Source organism: Cryptomeria japonica, chromosome 5 (genome assembly GCF_030272615.1).
Source record: "Cryptomeria japonica chromosome 5, Sugi_1.0, whole genome shotgun sequence".
Classification (NCBI taxonomy): domain Eukaryota; kingdom Viridiplantae; phylum Streptophyta; class Pinopsida; order Cupressales; family Cupressaceae; genus Cryptomeria; species Cryptomeria japonica.
The window spans coordinates 356,472,063-356,487,312 of record NC_081409.1 but is presented as its reverse complement, the minus strand read 5'-3'; the positions used below and the strand labels follow the sequence as shown (position 1 = coordinate 356,487,312).

Genomic DNA, 15,250 nt, shown 5'->3' with positions numbered 1-15,250 from the left:
CCTAAAGCTTAACCAAGATAATAAAAATATTTCAAATGAAAATTTTAAAAATAAAATCAACTAGTGACCTAAAAGGTCAAAAGAAAATGTTAAAATCATATAATTAAAATATATAACTAACATACCTATCTTTAGATGAATATATGTAAAGTATGTTGAAATATATCATAATAGTTCATTATTTCACTTAAACAATTATTATATTATTATATTGTAACTACAATTAAATTATTATTATGTTATGATATTGTAATTAATATTAAATTATTATTAAGATATTATATAATAATTTTTTAATATTTATATTAAACACTTTATCAAAGAAAAAATCTATTACAACTACTTTATTATTATTATATTAAATATCATCATATTATTACTATTATAATAATAGATTGGGAGAATTAGAAGTTAATTACTGCATGACAGAGAGAATAAATTTTTTTTTTACTTTTCATGTCTATAATTGTCACAAACATGTCAAATTAAATGTTTCTAATTTTTATTATTGAACTTCTTGCATCTATTAAATGTAATACACCTTCAAGATAATTAATATAATTAAAAAATAATAATATGAAAGGGAAGTTTTGGAAGGGGCACTTTTCCCTCTATACCAATGAATGCCAATGTAGCCCAAAGATTCTGCCTAATGAGCAAACCTACCATAGGACAAATATTAAGGATCTTCACGAATGGTGTACAATGAAGCTGCTCCCTTCAACAATAATTTTTCGCCCATGCATTTCAACTTGGATAAGGCGTGTTGAATGTTTTTCTCTGAACGTTGTGAGGTGAAAGAGTGAAATGCGCGGATTTTGAGAAAAAATGATGCTAAATTCCTCCAACTTATTGGGATTGCACAGGAATTCTGTGCCGCTCCTGTAAGTCCTTAAACCATTTTAACAATCAATTTTGGCATTCGTTAAAGTACGTTACAAATCGATCTGTTTTCACTGCTGGATGCCTATTTCAGTGAGTTCAATTATTTTTTGTTGTTAACAAATAGTTGAGCCTTAAGTTCAGCACTGCCGGTCTAAAAAAACCCTTATAATTATCAAAGTTAAATTTTTGAAACTGTGTTTGATTGTACTGGATTAATGTTTTATGTCTTAGAGATTTCAAGCTTTCCCAACACATTAAAGCAAAGCAAATTCCAAGACAAATATGTAGAAAAGTTATAGAAAACGAGACTCAAAATTCTGTAGAAGTTCTAAGTGAAATTGGGAACACAAGATTCTGAAAAAAGTGTATTGTTTAATTTTTTGATCGAAGATTCTTAATATCGAAGAAATTTTTTACCCAGTTTTTCGTTAAAACTTGTTTTCTTAGTCTTAAATGTTATTCTTCATAGACTGTTTAGGATTTGAATTCAAGATATCACATTTTTGTGCTAAGATGCTCTTCTACAGAAGTACACGGTACTATGTGGTTTGGGGTATTTATTATTCTCCCACCGACCCCTCAATCCATTTTCTAACTTAGCTCCAATACAATGCTAGTTTCCATGGACCAGACAAGACCAAAATATAAAACCTTCCTTTAGCATGCTGGGCTGTTTTGATGCTGGGTTACTTATCTTTTGTGTTCCAAAGTTTAGATTGTTCTTCGAACATTACGTTCTACGAATGAATCTGCCTTCATGGGACTTGAGCCTTTTTGAAGACTATGCCAGTCCTTTATTATCTCTTACATAATGAGTATGTAGACTTTGGAAGCCTATTTCTTTACCTTGCGCCTGATTTAGGCCATGTCACTATTTACAAGGCATAGTTGATTTTAGCAGAACTGAAATGGCAAAAAATGCAAAAGGTTGCACAAAGCTTTTTTTTTTGGTAACATTATTATGCCTCTGTTCTTTCTTTTGTTAGATGGCTTTTATTCAAACTTTTTACAGTAAAATCATGAAGTTGCAGATTTATTATTTATAAAATTCTAGACCCTACTTGATAGCACTTTTGTTGTTTTCTTTTTGGTAGCATCTTTTCTATTTTTAAGCTCAATGGGTTGTAGTTCAGTTGTGAAGTGGAGAAATGGCCATGCTTTTTAAAATTTAAAGCTGGGGAGCGTCAAGGATAAAACACTAAGTTGCGCTTATTAGCTGAACTTTTTAGAGAGTATTCTGGACACACCTTTCTATATGATATGGAATTGGGTACAGATGTACTGCAATGTGGTTTGAGTGAATCTACATCATTCTGTACATCTGAAATGCTGTATAGACAGTGTCTTTATTAGCTTCCCAAGATCTGGTTTGTTTGTTTGAGAAATTTTTCAACAGAGACACACACTGTTGAATATTGACTGGTGATTCCAAAGAAATTGCCACGGCCCCGTAAATGGTAAATGCCTAATAGTTTTGCCTTTGTGTGCTGGCAGGAGGGTTTTCCTTACCCAATATGGCACATGGTCGAAGCTTGTCTGAATATGCTTTTTTGGGTTAATGAGGCCACAATAATACTGACCATGCTAGAGAAGGCTGGGTGTGAGTCCCCTGCTGAACTCTGATAGAACAAATATTAGATAACCCTCTGGGTGCAAAGATAACTCATTCCATTATTCTCTGGAAATTGACAAATAGTCGTTCTTATTTTAATAGCTATAAGACTGCGGATTCTTGGGTTAACGTCTGAGTTCAATACAGTCCACACACATAGAGGCTCTATGCTTTCTGGGGTTTGAACCTGGTTCATTTGCATGCTGAAATCTTGTCTTAAATAGTACGTTGCCTTGTGCATTAAATAAGATGTTGGGTTTTAGTGTTCCAAGAAAAAAAAAATACTAGTTAAGTTGCACGACAAAGTTTATGCATTAGACAAGGGATGTTATTCTTTGACAATTTTTGGCCCAGAACCAAAACTTATAGTTTTGTTTCTGCAAATCATGTTAGTATTAGGATGAAACAATGGTATTGCTATTAAATGCAATTCCTTTAATATCATGGTCATCAAACAGTTTTTTGGTTATTTTTTGATGCCAGGAATTTGAACATCTGTTTTCTGTGGAAAACTTCAGAATTTTGCAACCATTTTAGATGCATTCCCAAAATATTGGCTTTCTGTTGTTTCTTGGAGAAACTCATTCTGTGATGTATGGATGATGGTAATTATTGATGCCTTTTGCTTTTCGTTAGATAAAGGAGGCTCAATTTAAGGGGCATCTGCCCAGAACTTTACAAAATATATAACAAATTTGACATTGTAGTTCTCTATAAAATTTGTACTGTGATGGTAATAAAATTCTGTTTTTAGTAGTTTAATTCACTTTTGACCCAAAAAAACTCTTTAGTCTAAAACTAACAGGGACCTTTATAGATACATAGTGAACGGATATCGACACTCAGAGATAAACATAAGTAGGCTGGTGAATATTAGAGGTTAACATAAGCAGATTGATATAACTGAGATATTAGCTATATCCTACAAGTGAAATGTATATGCCCAAAGTATAGTAGTAATTTCCAGGCTGAATCAGAGATACTTGGTTTGATGCTGCTAAAGACTGCCACCTAACAGATCCCACAACACTAAAAGAACCATCAGGGGTAAGAGAGAAGGACTCGAGCAAACTGTATCTGATTACTTTCTACAAAGTAAAAACCTCTTTTTATTATTAAAACATATCCAAAATATTAATAAGAAAATGAATGCCCTGTAAGGCTACAATAATATGGACGTTGAGAAAACAAAAGATAAATTCCTTGGAATTATAAGGGGTTACTAGAGTCAAGTGCTCTTTATGATTGAAATGGTTTCTCTTATAAATAATTATAAATTGATATCAGCTGGCACGAGTAGCGGAGTTGGCTTGGGCTGTGGGTTTGTTGCTCCCTATTGGTCTTGGTTTTGACTTTGAGGCTTGGGTTCACCTGATGCACGTGGCTTGCGGGTGTCTGTGTACATCCCTGGAGGACTAGTCTCGCCTCAGCTCACCCCTTCCTGGCCCCAACCTAGCAGTAAGTAAGACCAAGGTAAGGCAAGTTGGGTGCTGGGCTGGGTTGTGGGGATACCTCTAGAATAAAAAAGAAATAAAATTATAAATTGATATCTTCTTAACTTCATATGGAGCTGTAGTTGACCTGGATATTCCAATGTCCAATTCTTCAACACGGGTTTGACTTGCATGCTGATCTAGTACAATTTGCTAATGAAATGAACAGTGTAAGGGGGAAAACCGTTATCTCATACAGCTATGACTGCTACCTACATTTTTCATTCAAAATTTGTAATTTGTACCTGTATTTTTTTTTATCTGTACCGATATAATAAATTCAATGGTAATGACTACTTATCTTTTGTTTGCTTTTGTAAATAGAGAACTATGCTTAAAGTCAGTTTATTATAGAATTTGAACACTAATCAAGTACTGTAATGGAAATCAGCATGTAAGGAATGAATAGTTGAGCATGTGAAGAATGTTGCCTTCTTTGCCTGCGCGCGAGTGATCGCCAATACTTCTTTGTTTTTGCCCGTCTTCTCAATATTGAGCAGATTCACCCCCGGCTTAGGACATTTTGTGTCATTGTGATCACTGGGGCCGCACCATCTACATAGGCTCTGGGGGGTTTCAGTATTCTGGCACTCCTGAGTGAAGTGCCCCCATTGGTTGCAGGTCCGACATTGAATTGTTGGCCGCCCCTTAGCGTCATACTGCATTCTGCTCTGATTGTTGTTGTTGTTGTTGCCTCTCCCTCCTCTTCGGTTACTTCTATAACCACCGGATGATGCAGTGGCGTCGGCTTGCGGCTGGGCGGAGCTCGCTGCTGCGGACAGTGAGGGTTGCTCTTGCGTGAAGAATACTTGGTTCCCTTTTTTTTTCATGTTGTAGGGACACTCTTTGACGGCGTGTCCCAACATTTGGCAAATTTCGCAGAATGCCTTCTTCGGGCAGGTGCCTTTTATGTGACCTTCTTCCTTACATTCCGTGCACCACACGTCTTCGTTTTTACTCGTGCTTCCTTTCGTGTTCTTAAATTCCTTCATCATACGGTGCATAACCTTTGGAAGAGCTTGCACCTTCTTACTTGATGATTCATCACTGCTGCTTTCTCCCGAGGACTCCTCTTCTGCAGAGGACTTGTCCTTTTTCTTCCGCGATGTTTTGCCCTCACTTTCCAAATCCATCGCGCGGTTGTATGCGTCATCATATGAGGTGGGGGTACAATTTTCTCTATTTTGTACCAGAGACGACTCTATTTTGTATTAAGTCGTCCGGAGACGACTTCTTTTCTTTGGGGGGATGATGTTGCCGAGAATAATCATTATGTTATGTTGTCATATTATGTTTATGTTGTCGTCGGTAATAATGAGTTACGGCAGTTAGTTAGTTAGTCGTCCCGAAGGGCAGTTGGACGCGACGTTTGGTCACACCCCTTCGGGTATTATATATTGCATACCGTTCCTTCGTAGTGGCATCATGATAGTTGTATCTGGGTTTAATGTTATAAGCACTTGATGTACATGGACTGTTGAATTAATACAGAGACTGGTTATTTAATATATTTCCATTATGTTCTGTGCATTTACTTTCTGCATTTAATCGTTTACCCGTATGTGGCAAACAAAGAACACAAAACAATATTGAACAGACACAAGATATATCGTGGAGGATGCTAGAAAATTCTAGCATGAAAATGGGGCCATGCCTCCTTATAAATACTGGAATTAACAAGATTACTAGCCAGTTTCTCTCATGGAGCCTCCAGGACATTGTGGAACCAATTTATGTATCTAACATTGTAATGTCCCCTTGTTGAAATAGGATTTATTAATAAATAATAATAATAAATTAAAATATAAAAGAATAAAAATAAAAATAAAAATTAATATAATTAAAATTTAGTTAAGTTTAATGAATGGTCAAAAGGCATGAAATGAAAAGTTGTGACTCCCTCAAACATGAGATATAAAAGGGAGAGAAGAGAACTTCATTCGGGAAAAAAGGGAAAAAAGGAAGAAAGAAGGGAGCAAAGTTATTAAGGAAGCATTAATGGGAAGATGATAAGGAAGTGATTCTTTCAGAGGGGCTGCAATGATGAAAGGTTGTGACCCTTTCGAAGGGTGGTACTTGTGAAAGGTTATGACCATTAAGAAGAGGTGTGACTCTCCCTCACATTGGAGGATATAAAGTGGAGAAGTTTTCATTTGAGAAGAAAGGATGTATGGAATAAAACAATATATCTGACTCATTAAAAGCAGATTTAGGAGCAGACCTAAATCAGAATTATAAGAAAATCTGGAAGAATGATATGAACATTTATCAAAGAGATCAGAACACAATACAAATCTGCAAACAATAATAAAGCAGGCGTCACAGGAAAAGTAGAGGAAACATTAAATCAATAACCAGAGAATCAGACCTGATGGAATAGAAAAGGTTCTCACACACACACACACACACACACATATCTGAGTATAGGCAGCAGATCAGATTGATATAAACAGCAGACTTGTGCATTTAAAGAGGGAAACAACATCTAATATAATCTGTCCAAATTACCACAGCAGACTGAAAATACATAACCTGCAATAATTCTACAAGTATAGTGTCCTCCCAAAAGGGACATTACAAGTGGTATCAGAGCATGTTCTTGCCAGCCTGAGGGAATTTAGTTAATGCAATTAAGTCAACGAGCTTTAAGGGCTATCAAAAGAGAAAGGAAGAAAGCTAATTATGTAATATAGAGGCAATGTTCAATGGTGAAACAAAAGGAAATCCAAGTAAGAAAACAAGGCACGATGAGGAAGATCTCAAAAGCATCCAGGTAGGAGAAGAAAGGACAATAAACAAATGAAGCTTTGTGGAGGAGCCAATCTAGTAATAATGGCACCCTTACATCCCCAGGATCTATGGGACATATTAAGCAAATGTTTGAAGCTTATTGGAGAAAGTTTGCGACACATCAGTGAGCATACAAGAGCAGAAAGATTGGGGTGAGGACCAATTTCTGTCTCTAAGTGGATTAGGAGATTGGGGTTAGGTCCACTTTCTAATTCGAAATCGATTAGAAGCAAAATGAAACGGGTTAGGTCCACTTTTTGACTCAAAATGGATTAGGAGCAGAAGGATTGGGGTTAGGCCCACTTTCTGGCTCAAATGGAAAGATAGGGTTAGGTCCATTGAAGGGATCTAACAACATGTGTATTTGTTTGTATGCTCCGTGTTTGTGTATGTTCATGTGTATACTTCGTGTTTTTATGTGTATGCTCTGTGTTTGTGTATATTTATGTGTATACTTCGTGTTTTTATGTGTATGCTCTGTGTTTGGTTCATACTTTATATGTTCTAGAGATGTGAATAACTAGAAAGATATAAGTTGCATTTGAGGTCATAGATGTGTGTCATGCTTCTAATTTTCATCTTAATAAATGTTAAGATCACCCAAGATTTAACACAAAGAGATATCCATGGTATGGTGCAAGCCTTGGGTCAACCAAATTAAAGAAGAAATACCAATCTCCAAGGGTTGATTTATTCAGTTCTTAGAAACCTACATTGCTTGAGGGCAAGCAATTTTGGGAAGGGCTGACTGTAATGTCCCCTTGTTGAAATAGGATTTATTAATAAATAATAATAATAAATTAAAATATAAAAGAATAAAAATAAAAATTTATATAATTAAAATTTAGTTAAGTTTAATGAATGGTCAAAAGGCATGAAATGAAAAGTTGTGACTCCCTCAAACATGAGATATAAAAGGGAGAGAAGGGAACTTCATTTAGGAAAAAAGGTAGAAAGAAGGGAGCAAAGTTATTAAGGAAGCATTAATGGGAAGATGATAAGGAAGTAACTCTTTCAAAGGGGCAGTGATGATGAAAGTTTGTTACCCTTTTGAAGGGTGGCACTTGTGAAAGGTTATGACCATTAAGAAGAGATGTGACTCTCCCTCGCATTGGAGGATATAAAGTGGAGAAGTTTTCATTTAAGAAGGAAGGTTTGATGGAATAGAACAAATATCTGAAGCATTAAAAGCAGATTTAGGAGCAGACCTAAATCAGAATTATAAGAAAATCTGGAAGAATGATATGAACATTTATCAAAGAGATCAGAACACAATCTGCAAACAATAATAAAGCAGGCATCAAAGGAAAAGAAGAGGGAACATTAAATCAATAACCAGAGAATCAGACCTGATGGAATAGAAAGGATTCTCAGAGAGAGAGAGAGAGAGAGATCTGAGTATAGGCAGCAGATCAGATTGATATAAACAGAAGACTTTTGCATTTAAAGAGGGTAACAACATCGAATTGAATTTGTCCAAATTACCATAGCAGACTGAAAATACATAACCTGCAATAATTCAAGTATATTGGGCAAGATTTAGTGTCCTCCCAAAAGGGGACATTACAAACATGCTCTCATAAGCTTGCCCAGCTTTGACAATCTCTTAGACAGCTTCATGCTCAGCTGGAATGTAGTGTTTCCATAATTCGCTCTAGGTGAAGATCTGCTGCTATTTAATTCCCTTTTTTATTATGGAAAGAGCCTAATAAACATATATCTGTGTGCGTTGGGCACATAAAGTTACAAACTAATGTAAAAGAACCCAATAAACATGACATCTCAATGACCTGAAGGGAAAATGCACCATCTTTCATTCTCCTATTGGGACATGCATTAGATCATGCTCAAATTCATTACTGATGTTTAAGTGACATGTTCGTGCTGGCTTTATGTGTTACTCTGCAGTTTTGTATCATTACCGTCTTCAGCTGTGACCAAATCTGTCATTGATGCATAGGTGAGAGTTTCAGCCAGGATTTATGCTTCTGGTCAGGTCTGAATCCTTCATTGATGCCATGGATTTGGCGAAGATTACAAAAGTAAACTTCTGGAGGCATGACATTGTCATATGGGTTTCATTTTCCATTCTTTTTGAAGTGTTGGAAAGCTATGGAAGAGCTCTATCCTTGGTGTAGGCTGTATCTGGATTTGAGAATAATTTTATGTTTAGAAGAGTAGCAGAAATAGTTTTTTCTATTGAAAACTCCAAGCTAAATTTTGTTTGTTATGAGGATTCAATCGAGTGTTGCTGTGGTTTTATAGATCCTGTTTCTGAATAGGATGAGTTTTGTTGTTAAATTACTGATTATTTATGCTCCTTATGATCAAAATTTAAACCACGTATGCTACATTGGTACTCATTTTAAATTCTATGAAGCCTATTTCTTTTTGTAATTATGATGAATTAAATGAAATTGGCTGAAAGTGTCATGACCCTGTCCAGAATACAAGAGATCGCGACTTTATAAAAATCCAGATCGCAGCTTTAACTTAGGCAAATGAAATAAAATGGTTGTGATCCTATTAAAAGGTTGATTAAGATTGACTACAAAATATCATTTGACAGTGATTCATAGCATACAATTAAAATTAAATCTAGTGTTTCATGGGCAGCCATTCCTTAAGAAATTTAATTAAAAATTAAAAGGGCTCAAAACCAGCAATTAAGGATGAATAGTTTTGACTCTTTCAAAAGGCAGAAATTATGAAGTGTTGTAACTCATTCAAAAAGCAGAAATTGTGAAGGGTTGTCCTCTTTCAAAGGGTGTAAATTGTGAAAGGTTATGACTTTTGCAAAGAGCAGACATGATGGAGAGGTGTGACTTCCCCCTCACATTGGAATATATGAAGGGGATAAGATTTCATTTGAGATGATCATCTAAGGGAGATCAATTTGGAAGATAATTTGTTTTTTCTCAAAACGCAGCAAAGAAGGGTGGTGACTCAATTCTTATGAAGGATGGTGACTCAATTCTTATGAAAGGTGGTGACTCTTTCACCAATGAAGTATAAAGGAGAAATCATTCCAAGCATTCAAGGAGCACTTATTAATCATCATTCACCAATAAATGAAATCAGCACTCATTCAATTTTCACTCATGAATCCATCAAAGCAATCATCAATTATCAAATGAAGCAAACAATCAATCAATAAATCATCATCATAAATTGTCAATCCATTCAATCATTAAACCAGCAGGCATCAATGATAAATCAATTCTTCCATCAACTCAAACAATTTAATATCAATCATTCAAACATCAACTATTCAAGCCTCAACCATTCTAGCCTCAAATCATTCAAATATCAATCATTTAACAGCAATCCATCAATCGATCAATCATCCAAAACATCAAGTCAGAATATAGATTGAAAGCAGCAATAAATGATATTCAGAAAATAATTTGTTGCAGCCATTTGAGGATAAATTTATTAATTCATCAAGAGGTACTTAGTTGGCAATCATCTAACAAATTCGTTGAGAAATCAGTTTTGAATTTGTGGAAGTGTCTTTCAAATAGGAAGGACGGCCAGCCTTCCAAGTTCACGAGAGATGGATGGCCCACCTTAATACTGTTATCAAGTTGAACAGGAGATAGAATGGATGGCCAGCTTTTCATGCTCTTGGGCTTGATCAAGGAGGACGACAAACCTCCAAGGTGGACTGAGAGGTGGAAGGGCGGCCCACCTTCCATGCTCTCGGCAATTCAAGGACAACCAACCTTTATATTGCCATTTGTAAGCGTTTCCAAGGAATTCATGATGTGATTTTCTATGAGGAATATGCTATGATCCAAATATTAATGATGTTATTGATCTGAAAATTGATGACGCTTTGATGCATTGATCTGACTATTATCATAAATTCGTGATACTTAATATTACTAGTATCAGCTTTTAGTGATTAGTATTTGTTTGCAGGTATAAAACTAGGAGTAACCTGATGGATATTACAGAAAGTAGAAGCATAAATAGGAAGATTGAAAGATGAATTAAATGAAAATTTCTATAGGAGATTCAGAAGTATAGAACAACAGTTGGAAACATAGAATATATAGTGGTCTATTCTTCTTTATGGTCTATTCTTCTTTATTCATTGTGGCACATATACTTGTGAGTGATATTTAGTTTGTATGGGGAATCCATGGAAACACTTCCTATTGCATTTTGAAGTAAACATTTATTAAATCTTAATGCTTGATTAATTTTTGCTTTCCTTTTATTAAAGCTGAATATATTTGAGACTTTTTTCAATGTCTTGATGATAAAACCTAAGAACAATGCAGAGTAGAGGTATCTAACCTATTGAACAGACATTGTTCAGTTAGAATGATGTGGGCGCTCTCACTATGAAGATTTTGTGGCCTCAGTTCTTTTGATATTGCCACAGATGTATCAATCATATGTTTGTGCTCAACTATACAATGTGTTTCTTTGATTGAGTGGTTGGTGCTTACATGATTATTCTGTATTCCTTCTGATTAGTTTATGCATTGGCTGGAAAGACAACATGGCTTATGTACATTGCTTGTGGATTTGGAAATATGTTGGATTGTCAAAGTTTTTCTGAAGACATACACTTGCTTTAGTGTTTCTGATCAGTCATTATTTTAATCGTAATTTAATTCATTCATCTTAAAAAAGGCTATGACATGTCATTTCCATTTTCTTTGTTGAGCGTCACAAGAAAATTTAAAGCTATCTAGTTTTACAAACTGTTTTAATAATTAATTGTTGCTGTTGCCACAAATGACTAATTCATTACTTTTGTATTATTGAATTGCAGGTCTCAGACAACACCACCACCATTCCTCTCTCAAAGTCGAGCATTGACCCCATGCATGTTCCTGTCCTATCCCAACTGTTACTCCACCTTAGGTTGGGAAATGGCACTTAATATTTTAACAGTATTAAACAGCTCAACAGTAGTATTACTTTAAGAAATATATATTTGTGGACATTTTTTCTGCTTTCCCTTGTGTTGTTGTTTATCATTCACTTCTTTACTTAATGAAATGCATATTATACATTGTTACCAAGCAGCATTATATTGCTACTGAGCAGCATTTCATGTTGCATTAGTGTGCAATAAAATGAGAGTTTGCTGACTTATTGTAACCTCCTTCCTAGTATATCTCATAAATTTGCTTCTGCACTAACTTGACTTTAATGGAACACCAGATTGTTTTGCTTCTTAATCATGCGCACTTCTTGGATGGTAACACATTTACAAAATTGTGAATTTTAGAAGAAAATGGAAATTCCCATTTTTATATTCTAGACTAAGGATGTTTGTTAAGTTCTAACCATACCATCCTGCAATGGGCAGGGATGCAAAGGCGACGTTTTACTAGCCTGAAGGCTAACTTTTGGGACTCAATTAAATCTGGGTGAGAACAAATATCCAAGGAATTAAATGAGATATTTTCTAGATACTTTTCATCATTATTCTGTTGCCATATAGATCTATGTTTGGGAGTATGTATTCGTGATCAAACAACTTTTGTACCAACCACGTTAACTACATTAGTTAAGGAAAAGAAAATAGGAATTAAATAGTATTTATCCTAGCATCATCTTACAAGATGTTTTAACTGTTTTAGTATATATACTCCATAGACAAGGAACAGAATGAAGCTAATCATTACTGGCATTTATTTTGATAGATCTTATATCTGTGTTTAGGATATAATATACACATCGAAAAGTGAATTTTTCTTCTTCACATAACTGTAGGAAGTATGCCCTGTTTAAGCTAGTTAAAATTTAAATCAAGTATTCAAGATAGCATTTTTGTTTTTGGTGCATTGTCTTGCTCCTTGCAAGCATTATACTGTTGTATTTGTATGCAGTATATATAGATCAACGTTCTATTAGATGTGTGGGCTGGTGGTCACTAGGAGCTTAAAGGGGATTTTCAGCACTGATAAAAAACCAACAAATTATTGATATAGAAGTTTAGAGCACAGGCGAATGTCATAGAGTTGGTTGTTTACCAGCTCCTGAAAAATAGCATTTTGATATATTATCTTCTTTTACTCATGTACAAACTCCATTTGATAATGGATTGTTGCTAGTTTCAAAACTAAAACAAATGATGGAGAGACATCTGATTCAGTTGAATACCATATCTACAGTTCTAAATTATTTGTGTGAACTCTGGTATCCATGAAATCTTTTTTAAAATTGTAGTATGTACTGTTTAGCTCATGTTATCCTAAAGTTAGATTGTGGTAAGGTTTATGAACATTTTTTTGGTTTTAACCTGTCAGGTTTGATGATCTTCCAGTTCCATCTACAGTGAGTTTGTGTACTTGAAAACACACAAACATGCACACATCATAGTTACGAGACCTTGACTGAGCAAGCTGATTTTTGACTCTAGCTTGGACTTGTTGATGTGTTTTTTAGGACACCTTGCACACAGAATAAAATACTAAGTATTCTATCCTCTCTTGAACAAAGAAACCTCGCATGCTAAATAATATGATCAAGTGAGATGACTCCAAGGTTTACAATGCGGACAATTGACTTAATACTCGGGATAGACTCAGTGATGTATGATGTGATATTGCTAGAATCATAAGGGGACTTACGTTTATGAACACAGTTGGATTGTGGAATCTATACTAACTAGCTTGGAAAATAAAAGATAAAAGTAGATACGGGTTAAGAAAGTCTATGCTACTCCTAACAATGTAAGAAATGATTGTTGACTTTGTGCAACCAAACCAAGCTTTGCTTCGTCATGCAAAAACAACTACATAAAGATGATTTTCATATCGCCTATGCACACCAACATTACGAACAACGAGTATATAGCAATTGAAGTTAAGCTTATAATCAAGTTCAGTCTAACCACACATTGCAATTTGCAATCAACAAACTCCAAGTGGTATGAACATTAGGTTTCACCATTCATCAACAATAATGTCTTCCATTCACCTAACACATCTAAACTATGAGAAGTAGAGGCCATGCAACAAGTTGAAACAAAACACAAAATCCACCATAACTTCAATGAAGATGTATGTTTATTACAACAAGCCTTGGCAACAATCTCCATTCCTCCTACTCTACTACTACCAACTATCATCTATTCTTTGACTACTAACTATTCACTATTAACCTTTACAAATGAGAGGTTTGAGCCTTATATAGAGGTCTCATTACAATTTAATGGCTTAGATTGATTCAAGATCAATGGCTGAGATTACATGACAAAACCCTAATTAGGATTAGTTACAACTAATTCCATTCGACCAATGAGATAATTTCAATAAATAGGACATATGTCCTTCTTTGGATTCGAACCAATAAGAAATGAGGTTAGGTGTGTAGAACAATATTTGATGCAGTGCCATGTGTCACTTGCTCCATCATTGGATGAGTCTGACACATTGAACCTGGATGTTTTGACTTGTCACAACTAGAGTGGTTGGTTATGACTGGATGCCACCTTAGCTTGCACCTTGTAGATTACCACAAAGAAGTTGCTTTGTGTTGGGGCAATATCTCTTGATACTCAACATTTCCAAGCTGGGTGTGATGAAAATGGGACATTTTTCCAAATTGCATCATCTTAAATGATCGAGTATCTAACTTTGCTTGACTCTTTTATTCACTCCTTGACCATATTCACTCTTCATCTTCCTGTTTGGGAATTTCATCCTTGTTCTCTCTTTGATGGTGTTTGATTACTTTCAACCTTGGAATATTGAATTACTTCCTTAGGCATTCTTCATGTTGCAATGTCCATTCATCCTTAGGATTCCTCTTCTTGAATATCATCTTGCCTTGAGTATGGGAATCTTGACGTCATTTTGAAAGGTGGAATGTCCTTGATGTAGTTCCTGAATTGTGGAACGTGTCTTTGAGATCTCCATCCCCTTTGATCATGAAAATTCATAATTTCCTTGGCTTAGAGCAATCTCCCATGTTGAACTTAGGATCTTGGATTTCCGAAAGAAATTCAAGATGTTGTAATAGTATCCCTCCTTGTGTTGCAATATTGTCTTGATCTCCCCTTCACGCCTTTGAAGTGTTCTTGGTTGAGTTCTTCATTTGATTCGCCTCCTTGGATCACTTGATCTCTAACTCCAGTTGTGAAATCTTTCCTTGCTATCTCCTTGAATGTCTTGATGTTGAAAGTCCTTTGCATTTGCATCTTCATTCCTTTGAATGTGTTGATCTTCCCTCTTGATGTTGAAAATTCCCTCTCATAGCTGAATTCTTCATTCCTCCTTGAACGTTCATCTTTCCTACCCTTCCATCCTTGCATCAAAACCTGAAAGGAGACACAATGAATCAAGAATCATGATAATAAAGCAACCTTTCACACCCCTAATGCATCACTGATCATGTTTTTAAAAATCAATTCAAATCTGGAAATGACAATCTGCTGATGAAATTTGTTTGCAATCAGATCTGATCTGAATTTTTTGCTCCTCAAAACCACTCAGGTCTG

General features: G+C 35.2%; 1 protein-coding gene across 3 annotated transcripts in view; it reads left to right on the top strand.

Annotated features, from left to right (window-relative positions):
* Positions 1 to 655: 655 nt before the first annotated feature.
* Positions 656 to 15,250, top strand: part of LOC131034329 (histone acetyltransferase TAP1) — a 77,860-nt gene continuing 63,265 nt past the window's right edge. For 2 of the 3 annotated variants that reach the window (XM_057965817.2, XM_057965810.2), the window contains exons 1-3: positions 658 to 884; positions 11,570 to 11,661; positions 12,113 to 12,173. In XM_057965817.2, coding sequence (XP_057821800.1) covers positions 829 to 884; positions 11,570 to 11,661; positions 12,113 to 12,173 — 209 coding nt within the window. In that variant the 5' untranslated portion in view covers positions 658 to 828. Of the gene's footprint in view, positions 885 to 11,569; positions 11,662 to 12,112; positions 12,174 to 15,250 lie in introns of all 3 variants that reach the window. The other variant, XR_009103784.2, reaches the window with a different exon arrangement.